The following is a 24506-nucleotide window of genomic DNA, read 5'->3' as shown; positions in this document are numbered from 1 at the left end:
AAAGCCGGCTGATTACTCTCGATTGCATATATTTGGAAGTCCTGTGTACGTGATGTACAATACTCAAGAGGTCAACAAGCTGGATTCAAAATCCAGAAAATGTGTATTCTTGAGATATGTTGATGGAGTGAAGGGGTATCGCTTGTGGGATCCCACTGCCCACAAGGTAGTCATCAGCAGAGATGTCATATTTGCAGAAGATAAAATGCAAATGGAAGAAAATAATAGCATTTTAAAGGAGACTACAGAAGTCCAGATGGAAAATACTCAGAATCGTACTTCTCCTGAAGCTGTACCAGAGCATGAAGAACAAGAACAAATAGAGTCTGAAACTCCTGAAGTTCGACGGTCAACTCGTGAAAGAAGACCACCGGCTTGGCACTCAGAATATGTTACTGAGAGCAACATTGCATACTGTCTTCTAACAGAGGATGGAGAGCCATCAACTTTCCATGAGGCTATCAAAAGCACAGATGTATCTATGTGGATGACAGCAATGCAAGAGGAGATTGAAGCTTTGCACAAGAATAACACTTGGGATTTTGTTCCACTACCACAAGGAAGAAAGGCCATTGGCAACAAATGGGTTTACAAGATAAAGCGTGATGGCAATGATCAAGTGGAGCGGTATCGTGCAAGATTGGTGGTGAAAGGATATGCTCAGAAAGAAGGAATAGACTTCAATGAGATATTTTCTCCGGTGGTACGACTTACTACAATCAGAGTAGTCTTGGCAATGTGTGCTATATTTGATCTTCACTTAGAGCAGTTAGATGTGAAAACTGCATTTCTTCATGGAGAACTTGAAGAAGAAATTTATATGCTCCAACCAGAGGGTTTTGCTGAAACAGGCAAGGAGAACTTGGTTTGCAGGTTGAACAAATCTCTATACGGTCTCAAACAGGCGCCGAGGTGTTGGTACAAGAGATTTGATTCCTTCATAATTAGCCTTGGGTACAACAGACTCAGTTCAGACCATTGTACGTATTACAAGAGGTTTGAAGAAAATGATGTTTTCATCATTCTGTTGTTGTACGTGGATGATATGTTGGTAATAGGCCCCAACAAAGATCGAGTCCAAGAATTGAAGGCACAGTTGGCTAGGGAGTTTGATATGAAGGACTTGGGACCAGCAAACAAGATTCTAGGGATGCAAATTCACCGAGACAGAAGTAAGAGGAAGATTTGGCTTTCTCAGAAGAATTATTTGAAGAAGATCTTGCGATGCTTCAACATACAAGATTGTAAGCCAATTTCCACCCCACTTCCTGTTAACTTCAAATTATCCTCAAGTATGTCTCCTAGCAATGAAGCAGAGAGGATGGAGATGTCTCGAGTACCGTATGCATCAGCAGTGGGAAGTTTAATGTTTGCCATGATATGTACAAGACCAGACATTGCACAAGCAGTGGGAGCAGCTAGTCGATACATGGCAAATCCTGGTAGAGAGCATTGGAATACTATCAAGAGGATCTTGAGATACATCAAGGGTACCTCAGATGCCGCATTATGTTATGAAGGATCAGAATTCACTGTCAGAGGTTATGTTGACTCAGATTTTGCTAGTGACCTTGAGAAAAGAAAATCCACTATAGGCTATGTGTTCATAATTGCAGGAGGAGCTGTGAGCTGGGTCTCTAAACTTCAGACTGTTGTAGTGTTATCCACAACAGAAGCTGAGTATATGGCAGCTACACAAGCTTGTAAAGAAGCAATATGGATGAAGAAACTTATGGAGGAACTCGGGCACAAACAAGAGAAGATTCTTTTGTATTGTGATAGTCAGAGTGCCTTGCATATTGCAAGGAATCCGGCGTTTCATTCAAGAACAAAACATATAGATGTTCAGTATCACTTTGTTCGCGAAGTGGTGGAAGATGGAAGTGTGGATTTTCAGAAGGTTCATACAAAGGAAAACCCAGCAGATGCTTTGACCAAACCAGTCAACACTGATAAGTATATATGGTGCAGATCCTCTTATGGCCTAGCAGAAACGTAAGCAGCATGAAGATGGCAAGTATTGAAAAGATAGAAGAATCACAATGATCAAGTGTGAAGACTTGATTAAATCATCAAAGTCTTCAAGTGGGAGAATGTGAAGATAGTTGGCCACTTGGCCACTTGGCAACTTGCTCCTTCATGGATGCTTGCCTATAAATAGGCAAGCATCCAAGCATTACACACACACAAAAAAAAAAAAAAAAAAAAGAGAAGGAAGAGAGAGTGAAGAGGGAAATCCCACTAAATTGTGAGGTATTTGTGAGAGAGTAAGTGAGGTGTTTTCTCCTAGTAATAGAGAGATTCTTAGTTGTTCTTCTATTATCTGAGAGAGGTTGTAATTCCCACATTACTAGTAAAATCCTTCTATACTTGCCCGTGGACGTAGCCTAATTGGGTGAACCACGTAAATTCTTGTGTGTCTCATTTCTCATTTATCTTGTCCCTTACCTTTTGTCTTGTCGGGTTTGCATGCCAGTATCCTAACAATTATTGGTATATCTCCTTCTAGCAGCCTCTCATGCTAGTGCTAATGTTTTAGAACATCTTAGGTTGTAGTAGGAGATTATATCTGGACTTGTTTTATTTATTGATTTTGATTAATCAGTGTGCCAAAATCACTCCTACCATCACCACCATATAGGTTATATCCTATGGGGAAACCATGTGGACAAACGCATAGGTGTCTTACAATTTGCTCTAAACGCATAGGGGTGGTGGGGAGGTCTGCACTGAAGAACACATGCAACTATGTCCTCTAAGATAGCTAAACCTTGTCCTTTTCTACATAGAACTATTCACTATTTGATGTTGCTGATAACAATGCCCAATAATATGACTTTGCATGCATATATCCTCACTAGTTAGTCATCAACATGTTCTGAACTCTTATTCACCCAATTACCAATTAATTGAGTGCACTTGTGCTTACAATTTATACATGTTTATTCATTTCAGCTCAATATTGTTTATTACAAGGGATGAAACAGAATCTTGAAACCCAGGTGTCCTCATTATAGCAAAGAGCCTTTATTTACTTTGATTGATAATAATACTGTCCTAAAACATATTAATCGTTGAGGGAACAAAATACAAAGCAGAGAAATAATTTATTATAAACAAAAGCACGAAAGTTGAAAGGAACATGAGTCGAAACAATCAAATACTAATTTATTCATTTCAGCTCAATATTGAATTGAAGATTTCTTTTATTACAAGGGATGAAACAGGATTTTGAAACCCAGGTCTCCTCATTATAACAAAGAGCCTTTACTTAATTTATTTGATAATAATACTGTCCTAAAACATATTAATCGTTGAAGAAACAAAATACAAAGCAGTGAAATAATTTCTTACAAACAAAATACATAAATCGAAACAATCACATACTAATTATAAAAAATCTTTTGGAAAATTCTCAATCTGTCACAGTTGTTTGAGGCATCAGATCTTCCAATGTTATTGCGGAGAATGACTTTGGCAGCGGAGGCCATCGAGCTATGAGCTCCGAAGCTACTTGTCGCATGGTTGGCCTCGATTGGGGATTGGCAAGCAGGCATGCAAATGCTATTTTGATAATGTAGACCACACCTTCTGCAACTCGATTTTCAGGAAGTGGGATACGTTGGTCTATCACATCCTTCAACAATGCATGCTGGTTGATTTGTGAGCTCGACGAGGAGGAAAATGCAGATGCAGAAAGAGATGAGATGAGATCACCCGGATGCATTCCCATTATTACTTCCATTGTGACCACTCCAAAGCTGTAGACATCGCACTTCTCGTTCACTCTCATTGTGTAAGCTAGCTCTGCAAAAATTCTGGTCATTTTTTCATAGTACTGGCTATATCGTACTGCTAATATGACAATTTATTATACATAACCTTTAGAGCATCCAAAAGCAACCCTCCATTTTCATAGTACTGGTTGTATTGTTCTGCTTATATGTGTGTGTGTGTGTGTGTGTGTGTATTAAGAATGAAATCAAGTATGTACCTGGAGCTGTGTATCCGAAGGTGCCAACAAATGAGGTCCAGTTGGTCGAGTCAGGCATCAAGAGCCGAGCTGTCCCAAAATCCGAAACATGAGCCTCGTATTCCAAATCTAAAAGAACATTGCTGCTGGAAATGTCCCGATGAATGATTGGAGGCGAGCAATCATGGTGCAAATAGGATAATGCATTGGCCACTCCTTTAACAACATTAAGCCTTCTATTCCAATCCATGTCCATTGCCTGTTCTTCGCTAGATAAATTCATCTTCAAACTTCCCCTTTCTATGAACTCGTAAACTAAAAAAGAGTGCTCTCTTAATGAACAAAATCCATATAACGTCACAATATTCCGATGTCGAATATCTATTAACATGCGAATCTCATTTCTAAAAGTTTTCAAATCCCCAAGCTCGCCCTCTCTGGATGGGTGAAGTTTCTTCACGGCAACCAGCTGACCTGTTGGCAACATGGCTCGATAAACAATTCCGTATCCCCCTTTCCCAATGCAGTTATTGAAGTTGAAATTATTAGTGGCCTGGATGATAGTTTCATGTAGGATCTCCTCCTCATAGCCCCATACTGCAAAACTGAGTGGACTTTGTCGCTCTCCTAAAAAGGAGATTCTTTCTCTACTTGTTTGGTGGCGAAAGTATAAACACCCAACCATGATAAGTAGTAGAAGTAGACTGCCCAGGAGAGGAAAAAGAATCAAAATGATAATTTTGTTTCTCTTTCTCCTGCTTGTAAGAAGTGTACAAGGCTTTAAACCACTGGTATTTCCACATAGACCACTATTACTCATAAAAGCTTCAAATGGAGCTTCAATGAAGCCTTTGATTTTGGGGATAGGGCCCTCTAGTTCATTGTAGGAGATGTCTAGAGTTGTCAAGCTCACCAAATCTACTAAAGCAGGTGGAATCAAACCGAAAAGTTTGTTGTGAGAGAGGTTCATCGTTTCTAACTGTTTCAATTGCCCAATTTGTGATGGTATCTCTCCTGCCAGTAGATTCCCACTCAGATCTAGATCTCCAAGAAAATGTAGGCTCCCTATCTCAGATGGGATGCTCCCTATGAACTTATTATGACTCAAGTTCAACTGTAATAAATTTAAGCACTCTCCCAGTTGTTTTGGGATTGATCCACCAAGATTATTAGAAGCTAAATTAAGGGCACGAAGTTGAGATAACATTTGGATTTCAACAGGAAGGACACCAAAAATATGGTTGTTATGAAGAGCAAGGTTGTACAACGCCTTCAACTGCCCCAGTTCTTTTGGAATTGTCCCTTTCAGGAGATTTGACGAGAGATCAATGACTTGTAGCCCAGTAGCCTTTCCAAGCTCTGATGGTATCTCACCTGTGATATTATTGTTTGACAATTTTAGGCTCGTCAAGTTGTGAAAACCTCTCCATTTCCACGTAAGCTCGCCATACAAATCATTGTGACTTAGGTCCATATAGTTCAAGTTTGGGTAGAGGCCGAAATCTTCAGAAATATTCCCCGTCAGTTGGTTCCATTCAAGCCTAACTCTAAATAGACTAGTACAATTTCGCAAGCTTTTAGGGATTGGACCAGAAAAATGATTGTATCCGGCTGAAAAATTTACAAGTAACCCACCCAGGCACAAGTCTCGTGGTAAATGGCCAGTGAAATTGTTTGAAAGCAATTGCAATTTCATCAAATGTGTGAGATTATTCATCTCAGGGGGTAGAGAACCATTGAGATTATTAGTGTGCAAACCCAATTCAACAAGGGATTCAAGTTGTCCTATTTCTCGAGGAACAGATCCAGATAAATTATTCATGCTCAGATCAAGTCGAGTGAGCATAGTCATGTTTCCAATAGAAGAAGGAATGAAACCAGAGAGTTTGTTTTCTCCTAGATAAAGAACGGATAAGTGTTTCAGAGTTCCAATAGAGGCTGGGATCAAACCGGTGAGATTATTTTTACTAAGACGCAAATCAATGAGCTTATTCATGTTCCCTATAGAAGAAGGAATGGAACCAGAGAGTTTATTATCCCAGAGAAAAAGAATTGATAAGTTTCTCAGATTTCCAATAGAAAAAAGGATACTACCAGTTAAATCATTACTCGATAAGTCAAGGAAACTAAGAGACTGTAGCAATCCAATCTCTGGAGGTATCAAGCCAATGAGTTTGTTACCCCATAGATAGAGAACAAGTAGGTGTTTTAGATTTCCAATAGAGGTTGGGATCAAACCGGTGAGATTATTTTCATTAAGACGCAAGTCAATGAGCTTAGTCATGTTCCCAATAGAAGAAGGAATAGAACCAGAGAGTTTGTTTTTCCAGAGATTGAGAGTGGATAAGTTTTTCAGATTTTCAATAGAAGAAGGAATGGAATCAGAGAGTTTGTTATCCCAGAGAAAAAGAAATGATAAGTTTCTTAGATGTCCAATAGAAGAAGGGATCCTACCAGTTAAATTATTGCTTGACAAGTCAAGGGAACTGAGAGATTGTAGTGATCCAATCTCTGGAGGTATCCAGCCAGAGAGTTTGTTACCCCATAGATAGAGAATAGATAGGTTTTTTAGGGTTCCAATAGAGACCGGGATCAAACCGATGAGATTATTTTCACAAAGGTACAAAAAGTTAAGACTTTTTAACAATCCTATCTCAAGTGGAATATTCCCAGTGAAATGATTATCACACAGGTCTAAATAGGTGATTTTGGTCAGGTTACTAATGTGGGATGGAATAGTTCCATAGAGTGAATTTTTTGAGAGAATGAGAGTGAGAAGATTGGGGAAGGATGAGAAGTTGAAACTATGAAGCGTACCTCTCAGACCAAAATGTGGAAGGCTGAAATGCGCGACACTTCCAGAATTGTCACAAGTGATTCCAAGCCACTTGCAAGGACTGCTGCCAACCCAAGAAGACAGGACAGATTGGCTGTGGTTGTCATCAAGACTTGCTTTCCATTTTAGGAGAGCCTCCGCTTCTTTATTACCTTCAGCAGCTACATATTTGGCAGCACCAAATGAAGTTGCAGAGGAATTAGGAGGAAAGGCAAGGAAAGAAGGAAAGCACATTAGAAGGAGAAAAAAAAGGACTTGGAGAAACATTGAGACTGGTTTCTGTAGTAAGGACATCATGTGGAATGGATATGGTTTGCTATGGAAGATGAAGATCCTAGGCTCCAATGATAGGTATTTATAGAAAAAAAGAAATGGAATATTTGTTGGAATTTTTAATTACAAAATTTCCTATTCATCTTTGTTCTTATATTACAGAATTTGATATACGTCAACAACACTAACATCAGTTTTTTATTGGGAGGAAGATTTGGTAAATCCTGGGAAAATTCATTTCCAAGTCTTATAATTTCTAACGATGCTTAATTGCAGGCTCATTCGTTCAAAACCTTCAGTTGTTCATACTAGTAATTTTGTAGGATATTGTTAAAATTCATGCAGATTTTTAATTATTTAAATTTGTCTGTTAAGTTCATTTTTTTTATTTGTTCATTCTAACTATCAATTTTTTTATCCATGATTTTGTACTAATTCAATAAGTTGTTTTCGTATAAGAGACTGCATATATTTATATATAAACCCTGAAAATAAAGTAAAAGTAGTAAACAGGCTAAAAAAATTTAAATTATTAAATATAATATTTAATTTTCTAAATTAAATAATAAAAACAAAACTAAGAAAACATATTTTTTAACCATAGGTTAACTTAGGTTGGATTTAGGTTGACTTGGGCTTGGATTTGGACCAAAATTTTGAATCTTACATGAGCAGAAGCCACAAAAAAAGTCATCAAAACACAATAATGAGGTTAAAAAATAATTTAGAGATGAAAACTTCTCATATACTTGAAAAAAGATGGCAAAGAGGTCTACAAACCAAGATCCAATTCAGAAGGATGTGGCATGTGAACAATATGCTAGTACAAAAGAATGATGCTAAACAATACATCTTACAAAGAGAATAAGTTTTGGAATCATAAAAGAATAGTCCTCTAATAAAAATCAACAACAATAAACACTTGTTAGAATATTAACAAGTTGTGTTAATGATTGATCATGAACACAATCATTACAAGATAAGATCTATTACAAAAACAATCTAACCACATAGTTTAATGGTCAATTTATCAAATAATTGAAGTATAAAAGATAGATCACTGTTTCTTCATTTATCTTAACTAAAGAAATATGGGGTTATTTTTCTAAATGAAAAAAAAAAGCATCCAAACTAAGTAAGACCAGTAGTTATTCATTAGCAAACAAAAAATGAAAGGCTAAAATTCATTTATTGTGATGAAATCAACCAGTAGTCATACCAAAGGTCAGATGATAATTTTGGTATTATAAAAAAGATTTCGATGTGATAAATCCAACATTATTGAAGAAAGTTACCAATTGTATTATTTCCTTAAAATCTTCTTATCTTTGGCTTCTATTATTTTGAGGAAACCAACTTCTTCCTTGTCAAGTTTTTTTATTTTCAAGTTTCAAAATTAGTTGTTCTTAACAGTTGGGATGGTTTGGTTTTTACAAGGATCGTCTATTGGTGAGTATTGGATGTAGCTATTAATGTCAGTAGGATAATAGTCTTATGACATGTTAAGACAGTGGATCGAAAATTGTTGTATGCATGTATATCTACACTTAGGATTAGTTATCTCTTCTATTTATATCTATTTTTTCTTTAAAATAAATCTAAAAGATAATTAATAAGATATTATTGCAGGTTAGTCTCTTGGCAGTATAAAGTTTCCGATATTGCCTGTGATATCATGTGTGGATCTGTTGTAAGTTGTTTTTGTGCGTAATTAGCAAAGATGAATAGATCGCTAGCTAGTGTTGAATCAGTCAAGAAAGGTCACAACTTGTCGTGTTAATTGCTTCTTGTTACGTCACAGCATTATGCCATTAAAGCTTCACCAGCCAATAACCTGTTAATCATGCTCATGGAGTAGATGCATCATGAACATGGAAATGCAACAGCTAGTAAACTCCCTTGGCCCCAGATTGTGCCATGGAAGTCATGTTCTCTTTGGTTCTTCTTTAGTCAAGTGGACGGAACGTACGTATCACTGCCAATCACGTTAATTTTGGTTTTTCTTTTTCCTTTTTTTCCAGTGCAGCTTTATTGTGGTTTTCTTTGCTTTCACATTCCAGAATTTGACAGCTTTGTAGCTTTTTTATCGTGGTTGAATGGTCCGAGACGACCTTTCTTTTCTTTTCTTTTCTTCTACAATGAAATGTCACAAACTGTCGCATTGGCGGCCTCTCTGTATATGACATGAAAGCTTCACCAACCAATAACACGTTTATCGTGCTCATTGGGTTTGAACTTGCTAATTAATAGAGTAGATGCATCATGAAGTACTTGGAAATTCAGTAGTTAGTATGCTCCCCTTCATTTGCCACAGATTCCGGTGTGGATTCTCAGCAAGTCATATAAAATAGCAAATGTTAAAACATGTTCATACGATACCATATTACGAATCAAATTGAAACATATTACGAATATGGGTTCAAAATAAATCGAATGACAAATTCAAAAAAAATATAAGAATCCCAACATTGAAGAAGGATGGAGAAAAAAGACAGAATTCAGTATATCTATCTTTAATTGTATAAGTACAGAAACAAAGAATTTAACGAATTGAATTAATCTGTGGGCTTAACAAAGAATCGTTTTAAGATTTCAAGAATTATTTTATATTTCTCTTTAACAACATAAACACAGAGATATTATTGAAAATAGAAACTCATTAATGCATCGAGATATTTATAACAATGATAAAGTGTTTATGGAAAACGTGTTGTGATGGAATCATAATGTATAATTGTATACAGTCAAGCTATCTATTCTCACATCCGACATGTGGGCTGTTGTTTTCCGTGTCTTTTTCTACCACACACACACACATATATATGTGTGTATCTTATTTTATTTTAATAAATTTATAGATGTGGTCAGTTATAGTGTGATTCATGATGAACTACTTTAATTGTAGGTTGATTGGTTATACTTTCTTTCTTTTGCAAGTGTAGGTTCACGGGAAGTCATATAAATCAAATTGAAATATATTAAGAGTCAGTGGTGGAGCCAGAGTTTTTAAGATGAGGACACAAATTAATAAGAAATATTATATAATTTTTTAATATAATTTTTCTTTGAAGTTGATTGAGTTACATAATTTAAAATTTTAAAAGATTTTTCATTCTTAAAGTATTTACGCTTGAAATACTTGTCTAATGATATGTTAATTTTATTTATGAATCTTCTAGTTTTTTTATTATTATTAGTGTCTACATAATAATTAACAGAACTACACAATAATTCGTTGTTAAACAATAGTCAATTGAGTTATACAATAATTCTAGATTTTTCATATGAAATTCATAGCAAAATACACATCAATTCATCAAAACTCATTTCAATTCATATCTATATGCATATAATAAGTATGTTAATTAAATTATACTTAATCATTTCTAGACATTTAAATTATTTCTAAAACACACAAAAGTTTTATGAACTCACCAAGTCAAATATATAAAACAAGTTTTAATATTATATTCTAGTTTCAAATAAGAGAAAATGCCGAGAGAGAAAAATTATAGCTTATAGAATTTAAACTTATGCATCTCCTAACTCCAAGCATCTCATTAACAATTAATTACAAACAAATATGTGATATAAAATGACAATCAATATATGTACATTATAAATTAAGAGACCTTAATTAATAATTAATCCAAGATTATAATGAATTAAGAGATCTCGGTTAAATAATTTCAATAATATACTCTATCAATACACGAGATGTCAAAAATAATGGTTTTGTATGAACATTAATTTATTCATTTATAATAAAAAAGAAAATATTTAATTAATTAAATTAGTAAATTCAAACATTTATTTTGAATACATTCATATCAAAACCCCTAAATTATCATAAATCCTAATGTTTTTAATGACTAATTATAAAAAAAAATATAACTAAAATCAGATAATGAAATAAATTTAAAAAAAAAATTACCTCATAAAGCTAAAAAAAGAGAAATTTGCATGAGAGTGAGAGAGGCATTCAATAACATATCAAAATGTAAAGAAGCTTTATGTTAATTAGTGAAAGAAAAAAACAAATTGAGTGAACTAGCTGTTTATAAAAATTTTGAGTCAATGAGCTGTACATATATATTATATTAAAATATAATTCAACAATAACTTTTCATTTTTTTTACTTTTCCGTGTATCAAACTCTCATCAACCTATTATATTAATATCTTAATATTAAAAAATTAAGGGGGCAATTGTCCTCTTTTGTTTCTACGTGGCTCCACCACGGTCAAGAGTGCAGGTTCAAAATAAACCGAATGATTAAATTTGAAAAAATCTAAAAAAAAATACAAAAATCCCAACATTAAAGAAGAATGTAGAAAAAAAGACAAAGAATTTAATATATATATATCTTTAATTGTTAATTTGGTTTCGCACACATTTAGATTATGTATTTTGTTACAATTATTTTGAAAAAATAATATATTTTGTAATTTTAGCCAATTTTTTATTTTGATGAAAATACCCTTGACTTTAATACCGATATTTTTTGTCACTGAAATTGTTCTAATTATCAATTTTCTTTTTTTAATGCTATTTTTCAACGAGTTTTTCTCATCTAAGCACTGAAAAATACAAAAAAATAAATATTTAATTCAAAATAAACTTATCTTATGAATTTAAGATCCGACAATCGTTTTCTTTGTTTTTTCTAATGTTTTCCTCATTCATTGAATTCTTTCAATTTGACTAATTATTGGTCATTAATAAGAGCATATATAAGGAATAATGGTACTGGCAAATTAAAATCGAGAATTTTGATTCTTAAGAATCATTTCTTATTTTTTTAAAAATATTAAAATACCAACAATTGGTTGTCAAAGATTTTCAAAGACAAACAAAGTGGCTTTAAGAAAATTGGATTCTAACCGTTTGATTGTGGGTTCAAATACACATTTGTCTTCGTTTCAAGCTTCTTTTTTTTTTTTTTTTTTTTTGGGGCCTAGACTGCGGCTAACTGTGTTTAAAAAATGGGTCTTAAAGGCCCGTGTAGAAAATTTTGTTTCATGGAGCAGGCCCAGTTCATGCCTGAGCTAGGACCACACACGCAACCCAATATTTTATATCATTTTCTTTTTCTTCCTTTGTTTTTTTTTTTTTTTTTGTCATTGATTGATTCATTTATTTATCAAAAATTAAAAAAAATATATATTCTTCCTTTTAAAATATCTTGATTCAGTTATTTTGATATGTTTTTATTTTATTAATTTTTTTTTTCAAAGAATCTTATACAAATTCATCAACTATATTAAAGAAATAAATAGATAGATGGGATATGGGAGTAGATTCGTTATACTTAAAAAAAAAATACATTTCAAATAAATATATTAAAAATATATATTTTAACACAAACATTTAACATTATTAAAAATTAACATATAAAAGTTGGAGGAATATGTTACATCCAACTAGATGAGTATTTATTTGTGTGATTAAAATTGTATTTTATATATTTTTAAAAAATATTTTTAATTGAAAATAATATTTTTATTTTTAAAATTATTTTGATATATTAATATTAAAAATATTTTTTTTAAAAAAAATAATATTATTATCTATTTTCAAATAAAAATATACTTTAAAAAATAATAACTTTCATACTCCCCCAACAATAGCCGAAAGAAAAGCTAAGCTTCCTTTTTGTTTGCTGGAAAGTAGTTTATTTTTGGAAAGTAAATTCTGGGAAAAGTGAATTCCAGGAAAGTGAATTTCGAGAAAATATTTTCCGATATTTGGTAGTGTAATAGAAAATAAGTTGGAAAACACTTTCTAGTGTTTGGTTATGTAATAGAAAATGAGCTAGAAAATAACTTATTAATATTTTATTTTTCTCAAGTTTATTAAAATAATAAGGAACAAATCTTACAAATTAAAAAGTTGAATGAGAATGAAATTGAAAAAAAAATATAATTTCATAAATTATCTCAAATAAAATAAATAATAATCAAAATAATAGAGATCAAATTTAAAAAATTAAAAAAAAAAATGAAAGATGAAGAAATTAAAAATAATAATAATCAACATTTCATAAATTATTTCAAATAAAATAAGTACCAATCAAAAGAATGAGGACCAAATTTGATAGATAAAAAATTTCAATAAAAAAATGATAAGGAAAAAGCAAATAATAATTGTAAAAATAAGGACCAAAGTTAATATAAAAATAAAATTTTAAGAGATGAAATTGAAAAATAAATATTCAAAACAAAATATATATAGTAATCAAAAGTTTGAGGATCAAATTTGATATAATCAACAAATAATGACATTTCTAAATTTTTCACAACATTCGGAAAGTGTTTTCCACTTAAAGTTTTCAGGAAAACACTTTCCTGAAAACCAAGCCAAATTTTACTTTTACTGGAAAGTATTTTCCATTGACCAATTTTTCTAATGACAAACAAACACAAGAAAGTTTGGAAAGTGATTTCCCGAAAACCACTTTCCGGAAAACAAACACAGCTAAAGGGAAAATATTTTCTTGAAAACTAAGTCAAATTTTTCTTTAACTGAAATTGATTGGAAAGTATTTTACCGAATAATGTTTTTCGTTGATTAACTTTTTTAATAATAAATAAATACAAAAAAATTTTAAAAATAATTTTTCAATAACTACTTTTCAAAAAACAAACAATAAAAAATTCTTGAACAGGCAGCTCATTAGTGGCTACCAGTACTCGAGAACTACCAGTACTCGAGAAATGACACCTACATGGACTGACTAACTGATTCCATTCCGTGTCTGTTACAAAAATGGCGGGAATATGCTCTCTAATCCAACAACCTTAATGACTTTTAAGGTAACAAGCAAGGGACCCACCCTTCAAATTATTCATTCTGTCAAAGTTTCAATTTTCAAGTTGAATTTCTCTCTTCTTTCTAGCCAAACTAGCATTAATCTTGCAGAGAATTCATGGAATTAGATGCTGCTCAGGAGCAACAGATAATGAAAAGAAGAGCCAAACTAGAACTAAAACCCCACAGATTTTGAAATTGGCTGTAAGTGGGGTCACAGAGCTTTTAAGGGTTTTCTCCTTCTCAGGCAAAGAGAGGTATCTTCCTTATTATTCTCCCTCTTCAATTGCGTTTTCTGGTTGTTTCTTGGGAAGATGTCCGGAAACAAACAAAATGAAACAAAACCCTCTTCCAAAATTGCTTCTTTTAAATGTTGTTCTTCGTGTCGAAGATGAATTATGACATTGACATGTCAAAAGGATGAACTTTGATTATGTTTTTTTTTTTTTTTTTCTAAGAGGGGACAAGGCCCAAATCTACGGATGTTGAGGGGTTATGTGTGTGTAGTTTAGGGTTTTGAGAAAAAAATGGAAACCAAACAAAGAAACTCAAAGCCCTCTTTGAAAAAATTGCTGCTTTTGGATGCTGTACTTCGTGGGAAAGAAAATTGATGACATTGGCAACATAAAAATATTGACTTTTAATTAGAGTTTTGTTTCTTGTTATGAGGTGTTATTTTCGTGGATTTTTAGGGATTATGCTGTGTGTGTGTTTGAATTTTCAGGTATTGATTGTTAATTAACTGTTTATTTTCTCCTTTTGGTTCTGTAGATTAGAGAAAGTGAACAATAAAGATAGAGATGAGATAACTGTTTCTGGTATTGATGATGTTATAATGATCCTCAAGTCTGATTATGAGAATGCTTATTTCGTCACAGGTATTAATCTGCTCATTGTTTTATACTGATTGTTTGGTTGCCTTCTTGATTTCCCCTCTCAGTTGAGTGAAGTTTGCATTTTAGGAACCAAGATAATAATTGGGTTATGGCCTTTTCTTGCAGCTAAGTCGACCCTTGTGTTTTACTTTACTTGAATTAGGTGTTTTTCATCTCTGCATCCTTTGAACTTTTTCCTTCCTGTCTTTAGTGTGCTGGTGTTGCTGATTTTGAATTTGTTGGTTTGACTTAATGGACTTCATCTCCCTGCATTTTTTTAAGAGCAAAAATCAGCTATGCTGTGCCCTTTGTGTCCCGTACTTTACCTATCTGATTGCTAATTTGATGAAACTGCTGGTTGTGTTCCATTGGGTTAATTTCTATGCCATAGGTTTCTTGAGTGGTTTTGGTTTCTATGCAAGGGGTTGTCAGTTTTTTGGCACATCAGTATTGTGTTTCTTCGCAAGGTTCTTGACAGTTTGTCTATTTAGATCATTTTCTAGCTGCTGAATGACCTTCTCTCTTGTTCCTATATGTTTTTCTGTCATTGTTTGTGGGCTGTAGACTTTTGGTGTTTGGATATTACTCTTCTTTCTTGTTTTGGGTTACAGCCACTTCCTTTGTAGCCTTGTCTGGTTTTGGCTTGAACAAAATTGCACCATGTTCATCAAAAAAGAAATAGATGTGAAAAAAGGAAACCTCAGTTTTGTTGGCATTTTATTCTCAAGCATGAGTTCTGGGATTGCATTGTGTATGATTCCATGAAAATCTCAACCCTGCTCTCAATAGAAGATCCAGATAATTACCCCTTTAGCATCAAAATACTCATACTGTTGCCCGTATAAATTAAAAGCAGGGGTTTTCACGTCAGCGATTTATGATAAAGATTGTATCTTAGAAGATCCAACCATTAAATTCCTTTGAGATTTTATGTGATTATACATCTTCAGCTGTTTCATTTATCCCAATTCATCAGATACTGAGGAGTTCTCTAACTGATCAGGTACTAAGTTGTATTCACGTAATTTGAAATTGCTGGTTCCTTTCTTCGGCTGTCCATCAATTGGATTATAAAACATTGAGAAGGTAAACGATCTTTATAAACTTAAAATTGATTTCACAGGAAATAAAAGCTGCATATTCACATGAAGTTTCAACTTAAAATTGTTGATAATTTAAAATTGGATTATAAAAAAAAACTCGACTTTTGATAAATTCTAAATGTTGATAATTTTAAATTGTTCTAAAAATAAGCTAGAAAACACTATGTATAGTAGTCTGAGATCTGAATCTGAATCTCTGAAATTCATATTGAAAGTTATAATACAACTAATATATAATCCAAGTAATTCCTTAATAAAGTTATAGGATAAAAATCATAACTTGCTTACAATTGTACACTTCTTTATAATAGTATTATCGCCTGGCTTGACAGACACTTCCAATTCGTCTCCACCTTCTATTGCACCTTGAATCCTGCTAAATGGGATATAGATCACCCAAGAATGATCTCCATCATAACCTCGTGCCTTGAAGAAATGTCCGGTCGTGCAGAACAAAGAGAAAAGCAAGTTGGAAATGTAATGCTCAAGAACGGTCCTGTCCATCTGGCAACTTCAATGGCTGCATAGACAGTCCAGACAATTACCAAGCGTTTGGTAGCATAAGAAAAGCTGTTTTTTATTTGATGGGTCCATAATTTTTTCCATCAAACCATGGTTTTGCAAAAGCAGCTGGGAGCTGCTTCTCTTCCGCTGCTTCTTTTTATTTACCTGTACACTATTCGTAACAGTGCCCAGGTGAATTATAATTCACCTGTAATGCGAGAAGCCTCGCATTAACCTGTCGCTGTTGAATTTTTTTCACTATTCACACGAACATAATTCATTGGACCGTGTCCGACCCGGTAAAAAAATTTTAATTTTTTTAAAATTATGTTTTACTCAAAAAAATAATATTTAATATTATTTAATAATACTACATAAATTAAAAGAATATCGCATGATGATGTAATATTTGTGGAATTTGATCACAATTCTAATTTTGTTTCTGATGATATTTTACCTGATTTTGTTGCACGCTAAAAAAACCATGGAATCTATAGTCCTTATCGGATGAATTTTGTACGTAATAGAATTATAAATAGTTCAATGGAATAATAAATAATATTTTATATAAAGTATTATTTATTTCATGATGTAATAGGAGTAATTAATTTTACAATATTTAAATTTAAAATCATCAATATTAATATATATTTTTTAAAAATTATTTTATAACCTCAATTTGAAAAGCATTTTTTTAACCAAATACATTAAACTATTTTTTCTTCAATCTCAATTTCAACCACAGTTTTAACCAAACACTTATTTTTTCAAACCAACCTCAACTAAAAGTACTTTTTATAAAAACAACTTTTTTCAAATCATAACCACAAAAGCTACCGCAATACCAAACACACTCTTAGTCCTCGACTTAAACCAGCTGAAATGGGTGGTATACGAAATATTGAGGAAGATCTGTCTCTTTGATATTGCATAAACCAATGCGGTAAATCGCTACCCTGGAGAACAACGTCAGGAAGCTTTCCCTTGGACAAAACCTGAAGAAGAATCTCCTTAAAATTGTTTGACAAATTGTTACAGTTTTCCATGCGAATGACTGGTTTGTTTTCTACACTCTCCAAGCCTTGAATCTCAGCTAGTTTTCCACAGCCACCCAGTACAGATCCGGCGCTGTTTTTGACTGAATTGACACCTTTTCCAATGATGTGCAATCACGTGCCACCAAAGCTCTTAAACTCGAGAGGATCTCTGAGATAAATAGATTATTTGGACAGTCTGACAGGTCCAAATTCTCTAGCTTCGCAAGGTGGCCAATGCCGGCAGGCAACTCGGAGAAATCATTTCCTGCCAAATTCAGATCCTGGAGAGAGGATAAACTCCCGAGATTGATGGAAATGTCATTGTTAGGTAAATAGCGAGCTTAAACCAGAGAGGGAGGGTGGCAGGAAAGATTGATGGAAATGTCATTGTTAGATAAAAGTCCTTATGTATTGATGCTGACGAGTTCAGGCGGTGCAGCAGTCCTGCAGTCATCTGAATCTCTGAAAAAGATTTGTTACGCACTCCTTCAGACTCAGACATTACGCGGTTTTTGGATTGCTTAATCATCACACACAATTCTGAGAACATGAAACTTGAAAGAACCTACTATGATAAGCAAGAGTGTGTAAGTTCTGCTACAAACTTTAAAAGTGGCAAACATTGATAAAGAAAAACGACAAAACAAGATGGTGTGAGCTTGAGGAGAGAATTACTAGAATGATGAGAAAATAAGAAGGCCTAACAATTGCCTTCAGAGATCGAAACCTCACCGTGTTGAACTTCATTTTTGCAGCTAAATATTTGTGCTCTGATTCCTGCATTTCAAAGCAACATAGGAAAATTACGTAAGTGTTAAAACAAATAAAACATTACAGTATCAACTCACTGTATCATCAGAATGATGCCATGGCTAAGCTCTGTCCTTAGTGACATCTACAAGGTTTGAGCATAGAAGTTAGCTTCACAAGTAAAATTCCTAATCAATTATTCTGTTTTAATTTTGGTTCACTCTTCCACTTGATCACTCAAGAAAAGGATGAGATTTTGTATATCTTTTAAGAACAAAAACCTTTCGCTCCTCGCAAGAAGTACATTTTCTTTACTTGCCCATGGCAGGCAGGATGTCCAGTTTTAGCTCAATGGTCCCAGAATCAGGAAATTATAACATGACAGTGCAGGAATGATATTGAAACTGAGTAGAGCTAGCCTTTCAAGCTTGATGATCAGAAGATGAGACTTGGTTCTTAATAATATCAGAATTCAGATTCAGGACTCTTTGCATTCTTTGCATTCTTTGCAAACATTATTTGAACATTGTGCAAAGGTAATTAGTTGTTCATGCACGCATGAAATTAGTTCTTCTTCTTCCTCTTCCTTCAAAAATATTCAATTCACGGTGTATAATTAATTTAGCGTTCATTACGAATTGTATATGCTCAAACATACATTACCGAAGCAGTGTATAATGAATAGAAAGAAATCAAGCTCTAAAACTAAAACTAAACGGTAAAAAAAAATATTTTTGATAAATTTTAAATGTTAACAATTTTAAATAAATAAGCTAGACATCACTTTTTTTTATATTAGTTTTAGATCTAAATTTTTATAAAAAACAAATATTGAAAGATATACAATTATTTCGGATCTAACTACTTCACGATGTGATAAAAATAATTATTTAAAAAATCATTTTATCATAATCTAATTTTTAAATTTTTAATAGAAAAATGAACGATCGAATAAAAAAAATTAAGGCAACACAATTGAAAATTTAAGGCTGAAATTATTAAATTTAAAAGTTAATTTGGTCAATTAATAAGTTTAGGGACTTAATTAAACTTTGGATTAGTTTAATTAATGAAATCAGGAGCTTAACGAAAAATTGATAAGTTTGGAGGCTTAATAAAACTTTGATTTTAATTAATTAATGAACTCGAGAACTTAATTGAATAAATACCAAAATTTGAGGTTGATTCAAGCAAAAATTGAAAAATTTATGGGGGTACTTTAGGGATTTTAATTAATTTATCCAACGGGAAATCCGGTGTGATCATCGACCACGATGCCCACAATCCCTCACGGAACGTGCCTCAGAAATGAACAGACGACCTTCTAGCCTCAAATAAATAAAAAAAAAGGAACTAGGACAAATGGACTAAAAAAACAAACAGAGAGAAAGACAGAGACGAAAAAAAACAGGAACAGCGAAGGAGCTGAGAATGAACAAAAAAGGAAGAAAGCAAGAAAACAAAAAAAAAAAGGCAGAAAAATAAGAACGACCCAGAATCAAAGACCACCAAAGAGAATGTTCACCATCGTCTTCATTCCTTCATCTCTAAAAAACCAAAACTAAAGAGGAGACGAACGAACAAGAGAGGAAGAGAAAACCAGAGAAAACAGTGGGCACAAAAGGAACACAGAGACAAGCAGAAGGAAAGAACATAAGCAGACGAAAATCACCGAGACCAGAACCAACGTTGCCATTGTCTTCGACGTTTCCAGAACCAGGTACGCCCATTTTCCTTTCATTCTTTGCAAACATTACTTGAACATTGTGCAAAGGTAATTAGTTGTTCATGCACGCATGAAGTTAGTTCCCGCATGTCTCTTGTTTGCCCAGCCGGATCACGGGCTTGGGACAGTGATCCGGCTAAGCTATCTGCTTAGACTCAACCTAAAAAAAACCAAAAAATAGTTGGGATTCGGTCGGGCCAGGCCCCAGGATTAGCTGACATTATTGATTTGTATTAGCCAAGAAAGTGTTTGGTAAAACACATTTTTTTTATGCATTATCATTTTATTTTTATCCTTTTATATTTTGATATCTAGTCAAATAGACTTTTTCAAATATTAAAAAATTACAAAACAATTCGTTGATCCTTTTGAATTTATTTACGAGTTCCTTATATTTTTTATTGATATTTCACTGTATAACTGATATGTGGATTTTTATTATGAAATGCAAATATATATATATATATATATATATATATATATATATATATATATATGCACATATTGATTTTATACAGTCAGAAATACTATATATTTTTTTTTACTATATAATATTTATCAACACTAAAATTAAAAATATCATAGAGTTAAAAATATTACAAGCAAAGCATCATAGCTTAATAAGCTAGAAAACACCAGGTATAATACAAATAATATATAATCCAAGTAATTCCTTAATAAAGTTATAAAATAAAAATCATAACTTGCTTACAATAGTATACTTCTTTACAATAGTATTATCGCCTGGCTTGACAGACACTTCCAATTCGTCTCCACCTTCTATTGCACCTTGAATCCTGCTAAATGGGATATAGATCACCCAAGAATGATCTCCATCATAACCTCCATGCCTTGAAGAAATGTCCACGTATGGTCGTGTATAAAACAATTCATGATCATCTTTCTTTTTTCTGATAGAAGCAGAACAAAGAGAAATGGATGGTATACGAAATCTGGATTTTCGAATGGACGCATAGACAGTCCAAACAATTAGTCCTGGAATTAAACCATCTGAAATGGGTGGTATACGAAATGTTGAGGAAGATCTATCTCTTTGATATTGCATAAACCAATGCGGTACATCGCTACCCGGGAGAACAACGTCAGGAAGCTTTCCCTTGGACAAAACCTGAAGAAGAATCACCTTAAAATTGTTTGACAAATTGTTACAGTTTTCCATGCGAATGACTGGTCTGTTTTCTACACTCTCCAAGCCTTGAATCTCAGCTAGTTTTCCACAGCCTCCCTGTAACAGATCCGGTGCTGTTTTTGACTGAATTGACACCTTTTCCAATGATCCGCAATCACGTGCCACCAAAGCTCTTAAACTCGAGGGGATCTCTGAGATAAATAGAAGATTTCGACAGTCTGACAAGTCCAATTTCTCTAGCTTCGCAAGGTGGCCAATGCCGGAAGGCAACTCGGAGAAATCATTTGCTGCCAAATTCAGATCCTGGAGAGAAGATAAACTCCCCATATTGATGGAAATATCATTGTTAGATAAATAGCGATTACTAATATCGAGTGTTGTCAATGAGCTCAAACCAGAGAAGGAGGGTGGCAGGAAAGGTTGTTGCTTGATAACAAGCTCTTCAGAGTACAAGGCTGAAGGATAATAAGCTGATTCACAAAAAAAACTAACACCAGGTCCAAGTCCACGCAACAATAACTTTTTGAGCTTCTTCAAAATTCCAATGGAAGAGGGTAGATTGTCAACTGCGGTTCCATCTAATAGGAGATCCTTTAAGACTTTCATATTACCCAATTTCTCTGGCAATTTCTTAAGACTAGTGCAGCCCTGCAGGTTCATAGTTTCAAGAGATTTCAACTCAAAAATGCTTTCTGGAAGCTTCTCTAGCCTCCCACATCCCTTTAAATTCAAGAAAACAAGTTTTTTCAATTCTCCAACAGATTGGTGAATATCAGCTAAACTTCCGCAATTTTCTAGAATTAGTCTCTCCAAACTAGGGAGCCCAGAGAAGTTTGGTGTTTTAGCAAAGAACCTAGAATTGCTGAGATCGATGACTTTCAGATTGTTTAGACACTGTCGAAGCCAGAAGAACAAAAAAAAAACCGAAGTGAGCAAGGAAATAGAAACATAACTTCCACTAAAACAAACTATTTTATGGAAACAAAAGACTTATCATCTGCTTCATACCTTGGTCTCCTTCCAGAGTTCTATGATATTGCTGTGCTGCATGTCAAGAACAACTAGGCTGTCTAATCGAAATTTGTGTGGTAAGGTTTTTAAAGAGAATTTATGCCAGCAAAGCCATATCAATGCCTTGGAAATATGTTCGTAGTGTCCGCGGACTTGTCCTCCACTGAATTTGAGCAGCTGCAAAGATGTCATTGGTGCAAATGATGTGCTTGGAACTACATCTTTTGATGATTGAGCGTCTAGCACGATACCCTCCACTACCTCTGTGCCCTAAAAAACAACAAGAATTAAACAGGAAACAATAGTTTATTATCATGGGAAAGCTTCTGTGGAAAAAGTTTTCATCAAATGTTGCCTAAATGAAGAACAATTAGTTATTACCGAACAATATTCATCGAGTACATCCATTATATCTTCGCGATGCCAAAGTCTGCTACGCTTTCCGGGATGGTTTGGAGCCATTTGATGAATGATCTCCCTTCCCATGTCTCGTAAGAGATTATCCATCTGTAACTCATTCTCACTGTTGACTGTTAAAAGTGATCTCTCCCTGAGAATATCAAAACCCATTTCTGGATAAAAACCACGACCATCGAGTATTTTTCCCACGTAATCTTTATCCATACCATTAAAGAAACACGCAATATCAATGAACATATCCTTCACTTCACCATCCAAATCATCCAAACTAGTTATAAGTTGCGTCTGAATTTCATGTGGAAGACGTTTTTGCAATTTCTGTATAAAACTTCTCCAGTGAGTGATGCTTCTTTTAAACAAATTAGAGCCTAGGACTTCAAGAGCCAATGGAACTCCACCATAATCAACTACAACTTTAGACAGCTCAACATATTCTTTCATTGGATGGGGCTTCTTAAAGGCATGCCAACTGAAAAGTTGAAGAGACTCATCATTGTTCAGTCCTTTTGCGTGATATTTTTTTTCCACTTCAAGTCGTGCGAGTAACCGTTCATCTCTAGTTGTAATTACTATTCTACTTCCAGGACCAAACCAGTCTCGCTTTCCTGTCAAATCACGTAAATTATTCAATTGATCAACATCGTCGAGAATAACAAGTACCCTTTTACGACGAAATTGGCTTTTGATGCGGTTGATTCCTTCATCATCATCGTGAAGCCGAATATACCCCTTGGAAGCATCACGAAGAAGCTGTTGTTTTAATTGAAGTAGACCTCTTTTTTTATGTAACCTTTCTCTGATATTCAAAAGGCAACTACTTCCTTCAAATTTATGACAAATTTGGTTAAAAACAGCTTTTGCTATGGTTGTCTTGCCTATTCCTGGCATCCCATAGATTCCCACAATTCGAACTTCATTTGTACCAACACATAACATGGAAATGATATCTTTGACCTGAGAATCAATACCTACTGGATATGTGGCAACTTTCATGTATCTGGGATTCAATTTACTTAAAAATTCTTCGACAATCATTTGAATTAATTTTGATTCATGCCTGTGCATAGTAAAAGAAAGTCATCACTCATCAATGAGAAATAAGCTGATTTGGAAATAAGATGGCGAATATGATGCTAGTTTAAATTACAAAATGTAAATGGAGTAAAAGTTATAAGCATTTGCGATCGATATAGGGAAAGGAAAGAGGTACCCATTTGCGATACTGTGAAGATCAAACCCAGATAATCCTCCAGCCTCCACAAGAGCTTTTCTCCACTTTTGGACCTTCTCTATTTCTTCCTTAAAACGTTCTTCATGTCTATCAAAGGCTTCAGCAAAACTCCTTTTCTGTTTTCTAATATCAGAAGGATCAATATCATAGAAAACTGGTAGAACAATCTGACGAGCTGTTTGTCTGCAATCAAGAATCTCTGAAAGTTCATCAAGACACCAAGTGGAGGAAGCATAGCCCTTAGAGAAAACCACTATCGAAATCTTGGACTCTTTAATTGCTTTGAGGAGGTGTGAGGAGATTTCTTCTCCTTTAGGAAGTTCGTTATCTTCTCGAAATGTATGGATTCCTGCATTTTGTAAAGCAGTGTAAAGATGATCCGTAAAATTCTTGCGAGTATCTTCACCTCTAAAACTTAGAAACACATCATAATGCCATCCAAGTCTAGAGAAAGAAGAAGAGGAAGAGGAAGAGGAAGAGGAAGAAGACATGAGCATCTAGCAGTGGTTTCTGCAGATCAGAGATAGAGATGGGGCAGTGTGGCTGCTTGTTACAGGTGTGGAAGAGAGAGACACCGACTATGGTGATGAGTCGATCGTTCTGAGGTTGCTGTTTTGGCCTGAAAGGGAGCTGACGCTGTGTTTTAGAGTGTATTAGTCTTATGGTAATAAAAAGAAGCAGTGGCGGAATTAGGGAGATACGTCTATAAATTAGAAAGACTGATGAAATGGAGGGGAGTGAAGTTTGAATTTTAATAAAAAAAATTATTTTTTTTATTGTTTTATTATAATGATGATATTAAAAATA

At 33.9% G+C, this 24506-nt stretch overlaps 2 protein-coding genes and 1 long non-coding RNA gene across 3 annotated transcripts; 1 reads left to right on the top strand and 2 right to left on the bottom strand.

Moving 5' to 3' along the window:
* Positions 1 to 3147: 3147 nt before the first annotated feature.
* LOC118053307 (uncharacterized) lies at positions 3148 to 7118 on the bottom strand. Its single transcript, XM_073404144.1, has 2 exons — positions 3995 to 7118; positions 3148 to 3807 (listed from the first exon to the last, which is right to left on the bottom strand). The coding sequence occupies exons 1-2, from the start codon at positions 7104 to 7106 to the stop codon at positions 3416 to 3418; spliced, it is 3504 nt and encodes a 1167-aa protein (XP_073260245.1). The 5' UTR covers positions 7107 to 7118; the 3' UTR covers positions 3148 to 3415.
* A 6841-nt stretch (positions 7119 to 13959) lies between these two features.
* On the top strand, positions 13960 to 15686 carry LOC118053308 (uncharacterized). Its single transcript, XR_012167604.1, has 3 exons — positions 13960 to 14149; positions 14664 to 14770; positions 15624 to 15686. It is a non-coding gene; the product is annotated as an uncharacterized lncRNA (long non-coding RNA).
* Positions 15687 to 20529: 4843 nt separating this feature from the next.
* LOC118053309 (disease resistance protein Roq1) lies at positions 20530 to 24348 on the bottom strand. Its single transcript, XM_035064536.2, has 4 exons — positions 23679 to 24348; positions 22430 to 23525; positions 22046 to 22318; positions 20530 to 21931 (listed from the first exon to the last, which is right to left on the bottom strand). Exons 1-4 carry the CDS (start codon positions 24194 to 24196, stop codon positions 20585 to 20587), a joined length of 3234 nt encoding a protein of 1077 aa, XP_034920427.2. The 5' UTR covers positions 24197 to 24348; the 3' UTR covers positions 20530 to 20584.
* Between the last annotated feature and the right edge of the window lie 158 nt (positions 24349 to 24506).

This window comes from Populus alba, chromosome 13 (genome assembly GCF_005239225.2).
Source record: "Populus alba chromosome 13, ASM523922v2, whole genome shotgun sequence".
Lineage (NCBI taxonomy): Eukaryota > Viridiplantae > Streptophyta > Magnoliopsida > Malpighiales > Salicaceae > Populus > Populus alba.
The sequence above is the reverse complement of the archived record's forward strand: the minus strand, read 5'-3'. Positions and strand labels throughout refer to the sequence as shown.

What these genes read in the sequence shown, in the direction of transcription:
- LOC118053307 (XM_073404144.1), bottom strand. Translation starts at nt 7,106, where the DNA reads ATGATGTCCTTACTACAGAAACCAGTCTCAATGTTTCTCCAAGTCCTT. An exon ending in CTTCGGATACACAGCTCCAG is followed by an intron (nt 3,808 to 3,994) that starts GTACATACTTGA and finishes GAATTTTTGCAG; the next exon opens with AGCTAGCTTACACAATGAGA.
- LOC118053309 (XM_035064536.2), bottom strand. Translation starts at nt 24,196, where the DNA reads ATGCTCATGTCTTCTTCCTCTTCCTCTTCCTCTTCCTCTTCTTCTTTC. An exon ending in TACTCGATGAATATTGTTCG is followed by an intron (nt 22,319 to 22,429) that starts GTAATAACTAAT and finishes GTTGTTTTTTAG; the next exon opens with GGCACAGAGGTAGTGGAGGG. An exon ending in AACTCTGGAAGGAGACCAAG is followed by an intron (nt 21,932 to 22,045) that starts GTATGAAGCAGA and finishes TGGCTTCGACAG; the next exon opens with TGTCTAAACAATCTGAAAGT.